This window comes from Lemur catta, chromosome 6 (assembly GCF_020740605.2).
Source record: "Lemur catta isolate mLemCat1 chromosome 6, mLemCat1.pri, whole genome shotgun sequence".
NCBI classification, from domain to species: Eukaryota; Metazoa; Chordata; class Mammalia; order Primates; family Lemuridae; genus Lemur; species Lemur catta.
The window spans coordinates 57,839,327-57,855,442 of NC_059133.1; the positions used below are offsets into that span (position 1 = coordinate 57,839,327).

The following is a 16,116-nucleotide window of genomic DNA, read 5'->3' on the forward strand; positions in this document are numbered from 1 at the left end:
CTCTCTGTTCTCCCTTTGATTACCCCATTTACTTACAGAATGTCAAATAGAAGGGGTTTTAGATGATTTAGTTTACTTTCTTCCTGCTATTGTTTAGGAAGCAAAGATTGAGAAAATTGAGTTGACTTACCCACATAGTGACAGAATTGGAAATGACTTAAGTTTTATATAACCAGGCCGGGCGCGGTGGCTCACGCCTGTAATCCTAGCCGTCTGGGAGGCCGAGGCGGGTGGATCACTCGAGGTCAGGAGTTCGAGACCAGCCTGAGCGAGACCCCGTCTCTACTAAAAAAAAAAAAATAGAAATAAACTATCTGGACAACTAAAAATATATATAGAAAAAATTAGCCGGGCATGGTGGCGCATGCCTGTAGTCCCAGCTACTCGGGAGGCTGAGGCAGTAGGATCGCTTAAGCCCAGGAGTTTGAGGTTGCTGTGAGCGAGGCTGACGCCACGGCACTCACTCTAGCCAGGGCAACAGAGTGAGACTCTGTCTCAAAAAAAAAAAAAAAAAAAAAAAAAAAAGTTTTATATAACCAGACAGAAAGGACAGAATCTTTACCTTTTCACTGGTGTCCACCTGATACAATGTGGTTCCAGCAGCTCTACCCCTACTCTGCCACTAATCAGGGTTATCTTTGGTAAGGAAAAGAAGGGTCAACAGGAAAAACAGGGTTAGCATTTATGGGAATGGATTAAAACTAAACTGGGTTGTTAGTGTTATCTGAAGTAGAAACTTGATACTCAATTCCAGTGCCTTTCACTCTCCTATAGTCAGGAGACACAGATCACCTTATTAAAATTTTATTTTAGTGATACATATTAAAAAGTTTAAAATACATATATAAGTTTTAAAACATAATAGACTATATACTTGTGAACCCATCACCCAACTAAAGAACTAGAACATCATTAATACCATTGTATGTATGTGGGGAGCATAGAATTTTCATCCTTGTTTCTCTGACTCAAATTCACTTGCCTTCTCCCACCCTTTGTGCCTTAGTGGGCTGACAAGTATTTAATAGATGTATATGATAACTCAAGTATTTGGAGATTTCTCCAGGTCTAACCCTGGCATTTGAACCCAAGCGGAAATCAGAGCCTTAAATCTGAAAGCAGAAAGTGCTTGCAGTAAAATGGTTTAACTAATACGCATTTTTCTGAAACGTTTGGAATTTAGCTTTGCTCTTCTTCCACAAACCTCTCCTTTCTGTTAGGTCCCTTTGGTTGAAATTTCTGTCATTAAAGCAGAAGAGTCTTAGAATCTCAGGGATATCTAAGGCCCACTGAGAAATTACTCCCAAGTATCAGCTCAGCATCCATGCTCTATATATTCTGCAATTACCAAAGGAAATTGTTCTTTTCTGTGTTCTGAGCTATATTAACAGATAATGGGTCCGTCACTGATGTAGGTAATATTGGGTTAAATGCCCTAAGCAGAATGGAACCTATAAGGGGTGGGGTAAGAGCCTCAGAATAATGCAGGCTATTGAGTTGGCTAGCATTTCTGTGGCCTTGCCTTTACTTGCCTCTTCTATTTTCATTCCTTCCTAGGACTTCCTGATCATGTTTATGCATCACTTGGTCACCATTGGGCTTATCACCTTCTCCTACATCAACAACATGGTTCGAGTGGGAACTCTGATCATGTGTCTACATGACGCCTCAGACTTCTTGCTGGAGGTAAAAACCCAACCCCTCTGTCTTCATCATTCCTCTTTTTCTCCCCTTTTCTTCCTATGTGAGAACTGACTTTGTTCCCAACTCAATTCTTATCTTCCTTTCTTCAGGCAGCCAAGCTGGCAAATTATGCCAAGTATCAGCGGCTCTGTGACACCCTTTTTGTGATATTCAGTGCTGTTTTTATGGTCACTCGTCTAGGAATCTATCCATTCTGGTAAGTGCTAGGGCTGTAGAGCCGTGGTAGCTATGTAGCTAATGATACCTTTTTGCCAATTCAATTTTTCTATTCTATTCTATTTTTGCCAATAGAACACCAAGAACCCTATAACCCTGCTTTTTCCTTGGCCTAAGTTGACCCTTGTGGACTTTGTTTCACAGGACCTCCCAGCTGTCTTACACCATATTTCTAGCAAGGTCTGATTTAGACTCAGTATCCAACTCACTTGGCTTGTGGCTTTCCTGACTCATCTCTGAGGAACAGTCCTCATTTTGTGCCTAAGTAATCCTTTTGCTTTCTTTTGTACTGTTTATAGAATTCTCAGGATCTTTCTTGTTTGTGTTCCTGCTCTATTCCTGATCAACACACACACACCCACACACACACACACACACACACACACCCACACACACACACACACACACACACACACACACACACACCCTCCCTTTCAGTTCTACACTGACTACTTTATGGTACAAAGTCAGTGACTCTGGGGTGGAGATTCTGCTTAGTCTGAGAAAATCAGTGCCATCCCAATTTTGTGAAACTCTGCATATTTGAAGTGATTAATAATGTGACTTAATCCATCAGTTCCTAAGATTTCTCTCTCTTCCCCAGTCCCTAAAGATAGAAAACTCCACAGGCTCCTCCCTTTCTTTGTTCTTCTCTCATTATGGATGAATATCCCTGGAACTTCAGTTTCATCTGTCCGCCTAGCTTTGACTCCACAATCTGACTATTGGCCTCCCTCTTCTAGGATACTGAACACGACCCTCTTTGAGAGTTGGGAGATGATCGGGCCCTATGCTTCCTGGTGGCTCTTCAATGGCCTTCTTCTGACCCTACAGGTTCTGCATGTCATCTGGTCCTATCTAATTGCACGAATTGCTTTCAAAGCCTTGATGCGGGGAAAGGTAAGGATGAAAGATGGCTTCTTTCTTTGGGCTGTGTAGGAAGATGGGTATTACTCAACAGATCTCTCTCCATCCAGCCTGGTGAGCCCCATCTACACAAGAAGGCCAAGCAAAAAGCCTAGGGCTCTGGAGTTTTTGCCTTTCCTATAAGACATAACTTAGATGCAAGAAGAAGGATCTACCTTTTTCCTGTCCCTTAAGAATGGCTTTTGTTAAAGAATGAGTAGGGTTAAGAGTTTAGAGATGCCCTCAACCTTTCCTATCCTTTCTACATTAGTGGATTTCATATTTTTGTTTTTAACATGGGAGCCTTTTTTTGTTAAAGGAAATCATATGCAAAGCACCAAGATATAAATTGTGTAAAACAGATTGTTAGGTTGTCTAGGAGCAGTATGGTAGTTCACAAGCCACCCCAAGATGACCATGCTGGGATATTCAAGGTTTGATTTACATAAGGAACTAATACCTTCTTCACCCCACTGTTGTATGAGGCAAGGGTCCTAAGTGAATGGGTATGTAGTGTTTCCAATGTCCTTATTATACCAAGAGCCAAAGAAAGGTGCCATTTAATGATAAAACTCACAATTGGTTGGGTGCAGTGACAATTACCTGTAATCCCACCTACTTGAGAGGCTGACATGGGAGGATCACTTGAGCCCAGGAGTTTGAGACCAGGCTGGACAACATAGTGAGACCCTATCTCAAATTTAAAAAAAGAAAAAAAAACTCATAATTGAATTTTATAAGTTCTGAAACAGTCAGACTGTGATTAGTCCAAGAGCTAGGGATTTCAGCCTAAAGTAATACAAATTCCCAAGTGAGAAGGGCTCTGCTAGAGGAGGTATTAATGCTAGGACAAACTGTGATGGAGTGTAACCTAAGTATTTATGATCTCCTATGTCATTGTTTCTTATGGCTGCAATTGGTTTCAGAACTTGCTCAGTGTGCCTACTGTGCATCCTGTAGCTACTAGACATCTCTGTTCTTCCCTGCTTTTCTTTCCTGAACAGGTGACCTATCCAGGAAGGATTAGACCCAGACTCTATACTCTCCACTCTTTTCTCACCTCCTTCTCTTTTTCTGTGCCTGGCAGGAGCTGGACAGTTTCATCTCTTGCATGTAAGTGTATCTGTTCTTCTAGTATTCAGTGAAGCATGTCTGTCTGAAGGTATTTCTCTTCCTTCCTGCTCTCCTTTCTATTCCGCTGTGTTTGTCTCAGAGCATGCCCTCTATCCTGAACTTACAGGGCTATTGTTGACTGGCCTTGAATTGCCAGATTCTTTTCCTAAATTGAGGCAAGAGTTGAGTCTACTTTTTTCTTTTCTTTTTTTTCTTTTGTGTCTCCCTTCACCTCGAATCTAGAGACACTCTTCCCTCTGGTGGAAATTTCCTAAAGATCAGGTAATCAATTAGTCATCTGAGTTCAGAGGTCGACAGCTATAATAAACTACAGAAGAGCTATCCAGTACAAATCCAAACAGCTAATCCAAAGCAAATGCTGCCTCCCTGCCTGCATCTATTATAGCTTTGTTCCTGTTCACTCCCTTTATTCCATTACTTTAAAAACACAACATACACACACATTTATTATCCTTCAGTTCTGGAGGTCAGAAGTCTGAACTAGGTTTCAGTCCTTTACTTTTATGGTCCATGGTAAAGAATTTGAAATACTATGCTTGATACGCAGGATAATTTAGAGTGTAAAACACTGCTCTAATTCAAACACTTCATTTGAAAATACAAAACAAAATAGCTCTCAATAGGTAAAGATTCACAGATGGTAACATGATTGGGACTGGGATTCTTTTCTCATCCATTTTTGTTTTCACCATAACTGTGCATCTTAGGGATGCTGAAGTTTCACAAGTGATCTTGCTATTGGGAAAGGGGAAAAGATTGGGAAACAGTGTCATAGGGTGGGTAGTGGGAATTGAGTTCAGGTATAGTAAACTGCTTTAAAAAGGGCCTGTTATAGATTAGCTTTGGGGATAAAGCAAAACTCAGGATAACAAATATGAATAAATGCAGTGTCTACAACCACCAAGTTAGACACACTGCTGACAGTCACAGGTATTATTTGTGTCAGCCTTCCCTATTTGAGGTAGAAGACAAAGGGTGTCTAAAGTTTCCCTCAAACCTAATGCAGTCAGGTCTTAGTGAATGATATTAGTTCTCTTAGGCTGGTCCTCAAAGATACACCCCTCTACCAAAGCAGCTTCTGTTCCATAGAGAAGAGAATCAGAGATGACAAGAGAAAAAAGCCAGAGAGTAGGCAAAAGATACATACAATAGTAGCCATGGTCCAGATAATACTTTGAGTAAGCTGTCACCAGAAAGTAGACCAGATTGGGAACAGTGCCCAAACATGGACTCTTTGAGCTTAGTCTGTCTTATAATTCTCTCTAAAAAAGTTCTGTCCTCACTTTCCTGCCTTTGGTCCCATCCCACCCAGGTATCTAAGGATGATCGCAGTGATGTGGAAAGCAGCTCAGAAGAAGAAGATGGGACCACCTGCACAAAAAGCCCCTGTGACAGTAGCTCCAGCAATGGTGCCAATTGGGTAAATGGTCACATGGGAGGCAGCTACTGGGCTGAAGAGTAAGGTGGTTGGTATGGGGACTTAAGCATACATGGACTTACAGGGCCACTGGCAACATACTCATCTTGGGTCTCCCAACATCTACTCTCCTGTGACTGGGGGACTACAGGCACTGAGGAGACTCAAAGAAGCAAATATTTTCACTTTTTTAAAAAACGCTGCCATTTTATATTTAATAGCCTCCAGATCCTTTCAGTAATGTTATTTGCTGTGTGTGTGTTTGTGTGTGTGCTTATGCATGTGCGTTTGTGCATAGGCATGAGTTTCATTGCCTGAGTTGGGGCACAATTCTGGACTGGGGCCATTAGGCCTTGCCTTTGAACCCACGTCAATCCCAGATTTGTTGGCTGCATCTTGAATTATGCTGGCTCCAGACTATCCCCTTCCTTTTTGCCCATGGCTCTTGAGACTCCCGGACCGTCTGAATGGAGCTGCCAAGTTCAGCTCCTAGTTCCTGCACTGGTCCTCTTTCAGAGCTGGAATATTTCACAAGATGAAGTTGTAAAGAAACAGAACTGTGATGGATGGCCAGGATTGCTGTGGCCCTCACTAGATCCTCTTCCTATCACCTGATAGTGACAGGGATAGCTGCTGATACCCTGCTTTTTACTCAATGGTACGCAGGGAGGGGGGAGTGTGGGAGAGGGTGAGCCAAGGGCTGGAGGAGGACAACAGCCACTGGGTGAGCTGTTAATGGTTTTATATATTGTTTACTCTTCTGTGAATAAAAGTGCTTCAACCCTCCTCTATTGTCTCAACCTCTTTAGTGACTCTGTCCCCAGTTCCCTGAATCCATAAGCTAATAATTAGGTTTTTCAGGTCTGATTCAAGAGGGCCTGGACACCAAATTTTTTCCTCTCTTCATGGTGGGAAGAGTCAGCCAGAATGCCTACATTTTAGGGCTTTATGTTTTAAGAAAAAGTAAACATATTTAGTGGATCACAAGAACAATACTGAGCAGATTAAAAGATGTATACAGTGAAACCAACAAAGGCTTTGGTTGAAAAGTTAAGTCACCTTTAGTTAGATATCTGTATTTTCATTTTATTCAATCCAGAGATTGCCAATTAATACTTTAAGGTTGTGATAAATGAGTCTGAGCAGTTGTTTTCTGTTTTCTCTTTTAGCCCATGGAGAAGCAGTAGTCCTAATACAAATTTTTCTCTATTTAAAGCTTGGCAAAATTACCAAGTATAGTATTCATCTCCCAGAATAATTTTCCATTTAGTGAATATTCATTCATATTATCAGAATATTTCCAAGTGCTCGTACGTACATTATGACATACAGAGAGCCTCATGTCAGGGAGATGGATGAAAATTGAAAGAAATAGGTTAGTATTCTAAGAATCACATACTCAATTGATGTTCATTGACATTGTAGGGATATTGACCCTATTAAACTTACTTTACCAAAAGACTGGATTTTAAAAAGACAATTGTGGGGCATAGGAAAATTAAGTGCTAAGTAATCATTTAGTCAGAGGTAATCAGGAAGGCTAAAAGTCAGGCAAGGCAGGTCCTTACATTTAGTTCCTCAACTTGCCATATTGTTGAATAGACTAATCACTATGAAATAAGAATGAAAATGCTTTTGAAAGTCAGATGACATGTGTATTTTGCCTTTTGAAATTTGACAGATTGCCTTGTTAATACAAACTGGGTTGGCTGGCCCAGTTAATCTAACAAAAGATGCAACCAAGTGGTATAATAATTAAAAAATAGCAAATATATAGCTATTATACATGCCAGACACTGTATTAAACACATATGCTAAAGATGAGGCAAAAAGAGAATCCACTGTCTCTATTCTTGTTTTGTTTGGTGATATTTTTGTTTTTTGTTTTGAGATAGAAGCTCACTCTGTTGCCAGGGCTAGAGTGCTATGGTGTCATCCTAGCTTTACAGCAACCTCAAACCCCTGGGCTCAAGCCATCCTCCTGCCTCAGCCTCCTGAGTAGCTGGGATTATGGGCACGCACCACGACCAGCTAATTTTTCTATTTTTAGTCGAGACAGGGTCTTGCTTTTGCTCAGGCTGATCTCAAACTCCTGACCTCAAGGGATCCTCCCGCCTCGGCCTCCCAGAGTGCTAGGATTACAGGCGTGTGCCTCTGAGCCAGACCACTGTCCTATCACTATACACAATAGTAACCACTATACTATCTATACTACCACTTCCCAAGACTTTATAGTGAGGAAGAACAGATGTTGAAGAAACATTTAGCCAGAGGCACAGACTGATTATAGTTTCCCTTGGATGAGTAAATTGAGATGAGGATCAGTTACAGGACCAGGATCCTGTTCTGAGAAGGAACTGTGTGTATATGGTTGGAGTGGAATGAGAGATAGGGTCCTGGTGGGGGGGGGTGGGGGTTGAATACAGAGCTGGAAGGTGTTACCAGCACAGCAAGATTGTCATAATGCCAATTTGGTAGCTGGCCATGGGAAGGTTTCATGCCTGAGAGGAAGGACTCAAATTGGTGTAGCATAGGTTAGATACCGACTCACATCATCCCTACCATAGAACTAGGAGTATTTGTTAAAAGAAACAAGGCATTACCCCTTCTGTTTACTATATAAGGGTTTTAACTTTATTATTTATTGAAAAGTAACTTATGTCTGTATTGTGCTTTACTGCTTAGAAAGTGACTTCACATATATCAATAACTAAACTTTAAAACACTTCCATAAAAGTAGGGATTACTGTTCCATTCCATAAATGAGTGTTATGCTTATCTATTACTATGTAACAAACCACCCTAAAACATAAAAGGACAATTTATTATTCTCTCTCATGGTTTGGCTGGTTGATTGAGCTCAGCTGGAGGTATCTCATGTGGTTACAGTCAGATAGCAGCTGGGAATGGAGTCATTTGAAGACTCAACTGGGCTTGATATCCAGGATAATTTACTTGCCTGGCTATCAGTTGATGCTGGCTGTTCCCTAGGAGCTTAGTCAGGGCTGTCAACCAAAGTGCCTACTCCAAAGCCCAAGACAGTGGAGACATGGCCTCTTCCTTGTCTTAGACCTTGCACAGGTGGCTGAGTTCCAGTTGCTAGGCCATTTAAGAGTGTTAACTTAAACAGACACACATCACCTTCACTGTATTCTAGAGATCAAAGGAGTCACAGGGACTGCCCATATTCAAGGGGGTGGTGAAATAGACTCTACGTCTTGATGGAGAAGTGGCAAAGTCACTGAAGAGCGTGTGGAATGGGAGACATTGTTGTAGCCATCTTAGAAAAATTCAATCTGCCACAAAGAAGAAACAGTTACAGAAGTTGTTTAAAACACAAACTCTTAGATTGCCCATCCTAATTCTAAAAATAATCATCTGAGTTTAGTTAGTGGATGACTGTACTCTGGATTTGTTCTGTTTTTAGAGACAGGGTCCCACTCTGCCACCCAAGTTGGAGTGCAGTGGTGCAATAATAGCTCACTGCAGCCTCCAATTCCTGGCCTCAAGGGATCCTCCTGCCTCAGCCCTCCCAAAGTGCTGGGATTACAGGCATGTGCCACCACATTTGGCCCCAGTACTCTGAATTTAAACCAGGTTCTTCAGACATAAGATCCAGTCTTCGTGCAGGGAGATATTATCAGTTCAGTAACACATTTGTTAAGTGCCTACAGGCATTGTGGCAGAAGCTGAGGACACAAAGATGTACAAGATCTGTTTCTATCCTCAAAGGGCTCATGCTCCAGTAAGAAAAAAGAAAAGATAACCCAACACAATAACTAGTCTAAATCGTTCTTGGCAAGGAGGAAAAAAACTTGAAAGTGGAGCTGGGCCATTAAATAAGAGTAGAGTTTTGCCAGACAAAAAATGATAGGGTATTATGTTTAGAAGAGATGTGAGAGTATATGGAAGAGATCAGTTCTGGCTTAATGCAAACTAAAATAAACTGAGACAAACACCTAGAAATGGTGGATAAAGTATTTTTTTTTTTAAGTTTTTTTAAAATGCATAGCTGAGGCTGAGCGCAGTGGCTCATGCCTGTAATCCTAGCACTCTGGGAGGCCGAGGCGGGCAGATCGTTTGAGCTCAGGAGTTCGAGACCAGCCTGAGCAAGAGTGAGACCCCGTCTCTACTAAAAAAAAAAAAAAAACAAGGAAAAAGAAAAAGAAAGAAATTAGCTGGACAACTAAAAATATATAGAAAAAAATTAGCCGGGCATGCTAGCACATGCCTGTAGTCCCAGCTACTTGGGAGGCAGAGGCAGAAGGATTGCTTGAGTCCAGGAATTTGAGGTTGCTGTGAGCTAGGCTGACGCCATGGCACTCTAGCCAGGGCAACAGAGTGGGACTCTGCCTCAAAAAAAAAAAAAAAAAATTAAAATGCATAGCTGAGCTTCCCAGAAAGAGACAAAAGACACAAAGGAATTGAAATCTAGAGCAAACAGCAAAACAACTGATGCAATTACTGAGGAGATAAGGGAAACTTAAGAACCTGTTTTAACGCTCAAAAAAGAGAGGAGACTAGCTCCAAGTGGGAAGCTGGAACTGAGACCCACCCCCCAGTTAAAGCTGGGACCCTTGAAACAGCAATGGCCTTAGTGGAGCAGGGGAAACTCAAAAAATCCACCCAGTTGGCAAAGGGAGAAAGCAAGGAAGTTTGAATACCTGCACCTTATGTGATTTCAAGAACCTTCCTCATGTTGTTGAGTATACTTTCTGTGTGGCCTGGGGTCCATCACCACCCCCACCAAATCCCCAGGTAAGAACTTGCATAAAAATTGGTCTGATTAGCTATCCAGAGCATTGCTCTGGAGGGACGTGTGCATGATGATGCAGACAACATGGAACTCTACACCTCCCTCCAAAAGATTATCTCAGTCAAACCTGCAACACATATACTAACAAAATACTATTAATAGTAATAGTATCTAGAATATATAAGGAACTGCCTACCAATTTAAAAAAAGAAAAGGAACCCACTAGAAAGAAAAAGGGGAGGTAGGAGCAAATGATGTGAATAGGCAATTCCCAGAGGGTGAATAAATAATGGCCAATAAAAAGGTACTCAAACTTAGCTGAAATCAATGATATGTAAATTAAAATTAATAGAAGCCACTTCATGCGAAACAGGGAAATGCCAATGACAGTGAAATTGACATACCTTCTCTGGAAAAGTAATTAACTAATAAAGCTAAATATTAGTAATAATTCTTCTTTTGGACAAACTAACACATAGACCCAAGAAAACATACAAAGATACTCATTCCATTACTATTTATTTATAAGAGGAAAAAAGTGGGAACAACCCAATGATCCTTCACTAGGGGAATGGAATAAATTGATATGCTCATTCAGTGGGATAGTATACAATTAAAATGAATGAAGGCCAGGTGCAGTGGCCCATGCCTGTAATCCCAGCACTTTGGGAGGCCAAGACAGGAGGATTGCTTGAGGCCAAGAGTTCGAGACCAGCCTGAGCAATATAGTGAGACCTTATCTCTAACGAAAACTAAAAAAATAAGGTGGGCATGGTGGCACACACCCGTAGCCCCAGCTACTCAGAAGGCTGAGGCAGGAAGATTGCTTGAACCCAGGAGTCTGAGGTTGCAGTGAGCTATGATGATGCCACTGTGCTCTAACCCAGCCAAAAGTGAGACCTTGTGTCAAAAAAAAAAAAAAAAAGAACTACGTTTCCCTGTCAATATGGATGTATTAGTCTGGGTTCTCCAGAGAAACAGAACCAATAAGATATATAGAAGAGATAAAGAGATTTACAATTGGCTTCTGCAGTTCTTGAGGCTGAGAAGTCTCAGATCTGCAATTGGCAAGCTGGAGACCCAGGAGAGCTGATGATGTCAATTCCAGTGCTAGTCTAAGTCAGAAGGCAGAAGACCAGTGTTCCAGCTCAAAGACAGAATTCTCTTAAGAGATGGGGGTCTCGCTCTGGATGCAGTGGATGATCATAGCTCATTGCAACCTCCAACTCCTGGGTTCACGTGATCCTCCCATCTCAGCCTCCCAAGCAGTTGGGACCACAAGTGTGCCAACATGTTATTTCTGAAAAGTCTTAGGAAAATAAAAAGAAAAAATAAAAACAAGTGTGCCAACATGCCCGGCTAATTTTTTAAATATTTTTAGAGATTGGGTCTCAGCAAGGTTGCTCAAGCTGATCTCCAACTCCTGGCCTTAAGTGATCCTCCCACCTCATGAGTAGCTGGGATTACAGGTACAAGCCACCTGCCCAGTGAGAATTCAGCCTTTCTGTTCCATACTGTTCTTCAATGGATTGGATGAGGCCCGTTCACATCTGCTTTACTCAGTAGGCCCGTTCACATCTGCTTTACTCAGTCTATCAATTCATATGTTAATCTCATCCAGAAACGCTCTCATTGACACACCCAGAATAATGTTATCCAAATGTCTGGGTACCTCATGATCCAGTCAAGTTGATATATAAAATTAACCATCACAATGGACAAATATCAGAAACATAAACTTGACTGAAAAAGGCAAGTTGCAAAATAATATGTCCCATCTGATACAATTAACATTACTTTTTAATCCAAAAATAATAATAAGGGTACTTCTATAGTAAAAGTATAGAAACACATAGCAACTTTAAGGATGGACACTGTTCATCTTTGGGGAGAGATAATGTGGGTAAGATGAGTACATAGTATATTTAATTTCTGGTGGTCTTCAATAAGTTTGGAATTATAATTTCAAAGTTTAAAAAATGTAAAAATAAATATGTGGCATTTTGGGGGAACTGTAATCTGTTGGAGCCAGACCAAAGTGGCAGGAGATAATAGGAAGGAAGCTTGGGGCTAGATTGTGAAGAACCTTGAATATCATGCTGAAGAGCTCAATAGCTGGCAGGTCAAGGGAGCCCTCAAAGATTTAAAGCAGCAAAATGAGTCTTCTAAAAACAGTCATGGAGGTTATTATAGGACCTGGGACTAGACCTTAGAGAGAGATGAGAAATGACTTTATAAATAGGGGGGTCTATGAATTTGGCTCCTTGAAGGTCTGAAGAAGTATGAGAATAAATGCATAGTAAGGTTATGGTTATCTATATCACCTTCACCTCAGCCATCTGCATACAGTTCTGCTTTTTCTTCTTGTTCAGTAAGGTCTCTCATAGGGCAGGTCTCATCAAGAAGAGTTTCGCCACAAGCCTCAGGCCTATAAAAGTAAAAAAGCAGATTTGGGATCTGCTTTCACTCAAATGACTGCTCTATGAAAGCAATTTCAAAAACAATACCAAGCTTTCTGGCAGCAACATGGCTCTGCTGTCAGATGATAACTGTCTGGATTCCTTGTTGTGTCTCTTAGTAGTCTGCCTGGCCTTTTTCCTTCACTGTCCTCTCCCTCCAGTAGCATTCCCAGGACAAGCTGTAACCCTGTCATCAAAGCTGATGTTGATTACACAGGGTGGGGAAAGCCATGGTGTCCCTGGCCTTGCCCATTAGTGTTTCTTGAGTCGCTTTTTTGTTTTTCAGAGACAGGGTCTGTCGCCCAGGCTAGAGTACAGTGGCATCATCATAGATCACTGCAACCTCAAACTCCTGGGCTTAAGTGATCCTCCTACCTCAGCCTCCCAAAGTGCTGGGATTACTTACAGGCATAAGCCACCATACTCAGCCTTTTTTAAGTCTTTGGCCTCTGAATAGAAGATACCAAAGAAAAGAGAATTAAACCAACAGATATTTCTTTATATACATGTAAACACATTAAAAATGGTCTAGACGAATACTGGTTACACTGGTTATTTCTAAGTAGGGAAAGGGAATTGAGGGGTGAGGAGGGAGGAGTGACAAGGGGCACTTTTACTTATCTGTATTTTTTTAATATCTTACATTGAAAATATATCCATATATTGAGTCCTGACCTTAAGAAGCTTACAGACTAGTAGATGTGGTGAAAATGAACATATATTTTTTTTCTGAAACAAACAAAAAAAACTATTTTTGAAGAGTGTCAATATGTTGACAACAGTTAAAACTGAGGGGTGGGTATATGGGTTTTTTTTTCTATTTCCTCAGCTTGTATATGTTTGAAACTCAAATATTTTTTACTATAAAAGCTATATATGCTCATTGTGAAAAATTCAAGTAAGGAAGTACATGATGTCCCCATTCACCCTAATCACTACAGTTTGGTATTTAGTCTTCCACTTATCAGAAAACCACAGGTACACAAATATTTCTTTTAAAACAAAAATGAGATCATACCATATGCTGCTGGTTTTGACTGACTAAATTCCAATTTACAGGTATACCATTATTCATTAACCAATTCTTTAACTATTTAAGATTCTTTACTATTGAAACAATATTGCAAATAATATCCTTATATAAATATGTTGTACAGTTTTGTGAATATTTCTAAAGGCTAGAGTCCTAGGAGTGAAATGGCTAAGTCAGAGATAATAACACTTTAAATGTCTGACAAAAAAGACTATAGATTTGTATTGGCATTAACAAGAAAATGCCCTCTATTGTTTAAATATTAAAAGTGTTATGAAAGGGATATATACTGGTTGCTAAGGAACATAAAAGAGGTCTTGAATATTATAATAGGGAGTCTGTTATGGACTACATGCTTGTGTCCCCCCAAAATTCAAATGTTGAAACCCTAACCCCCAATGGGATAGGCATTCAAAGGTGGAATCTTTGGGAAGTCATTAAATCATGAGGGTGCACCTCTCATGATAGGATTAGTGCCCTTACAAGAGACATGGGAGGCCAGGCGTGGTGGCTCATGCCTGTAATCCTAACACTCTGGGAGGCCGAGGCGGGTGGATGGTTTGAGCTCAGGAGTTCAAGACCAGCCTGAGCAAGAGCGAGACCCTGTCTCTACTAAAAATAGAAAGAAATTGGCTGGACAACTGAAAAATATATACATATATAAAAAATCAGCCGGGCATGGTGGCACATGCCTGTAGTCCCAGCTACTCGGGAGGCTGAGGCAGAAGGATCGCTTGAGCCCAGGAGTTTGAGGTTGCTGTGAGCTAGGCTGACACCACGGCACTCTAGCCCAGGCAACAGAGTGCAACTCTGTCTAAAAAAAAATAAAAATAAAAATAAGAGACATAGGAGTTTGCTGCTTCTTTCTGCCATGTGAGGACACAGGAAGACGGCCACCTGCAAACCAGAAAGAATGCCCTCAGGATAACACCAGATCTGCCAGCACCTTGACCTTGCACTTCCCAGCCTCTAAAACTGTGAGAAATAAGGTGCTGTTTAATGGTAACTTGTTAAAACAGCCCAAACTAAGACACTATCCTTGACCCAGTAGCCAGTGGTTCTCATCTATAAAGCCCAACACCTTTGGGCTACTCTCTATAATAAGCATTTACAACACTCCCTTTATTATCCTATGCAGACTTGATACAATTTTATTGTGTCAGAGACTCAAATACCAGGAACTGGCTCTGCCAACAATGGGACAAATTTTCTGAAATGGTAAGCAGAAATTCTGAATAAAACAAACCATTGTACAATTTCCCTCCATTTAGTTGCATGCCTACAGAACTTCAAAAAATACTCTGTGTTTATTATGTAAAAGGGAGTTAGGTTATAGGCTCAGCTAATTATAAACTGTTTTTGCATCTACCAAATATCTAGGACATTTGATAGTGTAGGACTTGGGAGAATTTGTTGTGTAAGACTATACCAGGCATTGCAAGAAGTTTTAGCATCCTTGGCCTCTAACTACCAAAGGATGAATGTGCTTGCCAACCATTGTGACAATCAAAAAAACATTTTCACCTCTGTTGTGGGGTAGTACCACTTCTGCTGAGAGTAATAAGAAGCCATTGCAGGCTGGGCGCAGAGGCTCATGCCTGTAATCCTAGCATTTTGGGAGGCCGAGATGGGAGGATTACTTGCGATCAGGAGTTCAAGACCAGCTTGAGCAAGAGCAAGACCCCATCTCTACAAATATAGAAAAATTAGCCAGGTGTGGTGACATGCACCTATAGTTCCAGCTACTTGGGAGGCTGAGGCAGGATTGCTTAAGCCCAGGAGTTGGAAGCTGCAGTGAACTGTGATGATGCCACTGCACTCTAGCCCTGGCAACAGACTCAGACCCTGTCTCAAAAACAAAACAAAACAAAAAAAGGACTAATTTGACTAATTTCATACTTGGGTAGGGAAGGCACCATTGGAGAGTAGCACTGGCGATCTGGGAGAATGGTGACCCTACTGTACAGCAAGTGAGAGAGCAGAGCAGGCAGCAGAGTGCCACCAACAGAAGATGGAGTAAAGGGGTTGAGGATATAAGAAAGTTGGCTTTTTTAATCATGGAAGAGGTTTATGAGCATGGGACAAAGGTCAGACTAGTATACACATGACACATGGGAGAGGACAGGTGTCCAAAGGGGCTGATATTTTGGGCAAATCACTAAGAATGATGTGAACTAGCCAAGCTTCAAAGCTCAAAATGGAATAGTGGCAAGAATATCTCACTTCATAGGTTTTACCTTGAACACACTGTGTTTTCTTTCAAATTCTCATCACATCTCTGCAATACGACTTACAGGTAGATTTCCTGTGCAGTGGCACAGTGAGAAATCCACCCTTATGCTAATATTACGCCCACTAAACTTAAGGAGGTGAACTGCTTTGCCACACACGGCCCAACAGCCCTTCCTTTGGGGAATGATCCCTCCTCCACTTTGTGCAATTTGAATAGGGCTGTCAAGCAAGGGCCTCTGCTTGATGCAGAGATGTACGT

General features: G+C 41.2%; 1 protein-coding gene across 5 annotated transcripts in view; it reads left to right on the top strand.

The window, feature by feature from the left end:
• Nucleotides 1–6,166, top strand: part of CERS5 (ceramide synthase 5) — a 30,815-nt gene extending 24,649 nt beyond the window's left edge. For 4 of the 5 annotated variants that reach the window (XM_045554948.1, XM_045554944.1, XM_045554946.1 and 1 more), the window contains 4 exons: nt 1,558–1,686; nt 1,794–1,900; nt 2,664–2,820; nt 5,273–6,166. In XM_045554948.1, coding sequence (XP_045410904.1) covers nt 1,558–1,686; nt 1,794–1,900; nt 2,664–2,820; nt 5,273–5,422 — 543 coding nt within the window. In that variant the 3' untranslated portion in view covers nt 5,423–6,166. Of the gene's footprint in view, nt 1–1,557; nt 1,687–1,793; nt 1,901–2,663; nt 2,821–3,830; nt 3,940–5,272 lie in introns of all 5 variants that reach the window. The other variant, XM_045554945.1, reaches the window with a different exon arrangement.
• The last annotated feature ends 9,950 nt before the right edge of the window (nt 6,167–16,116 follow it).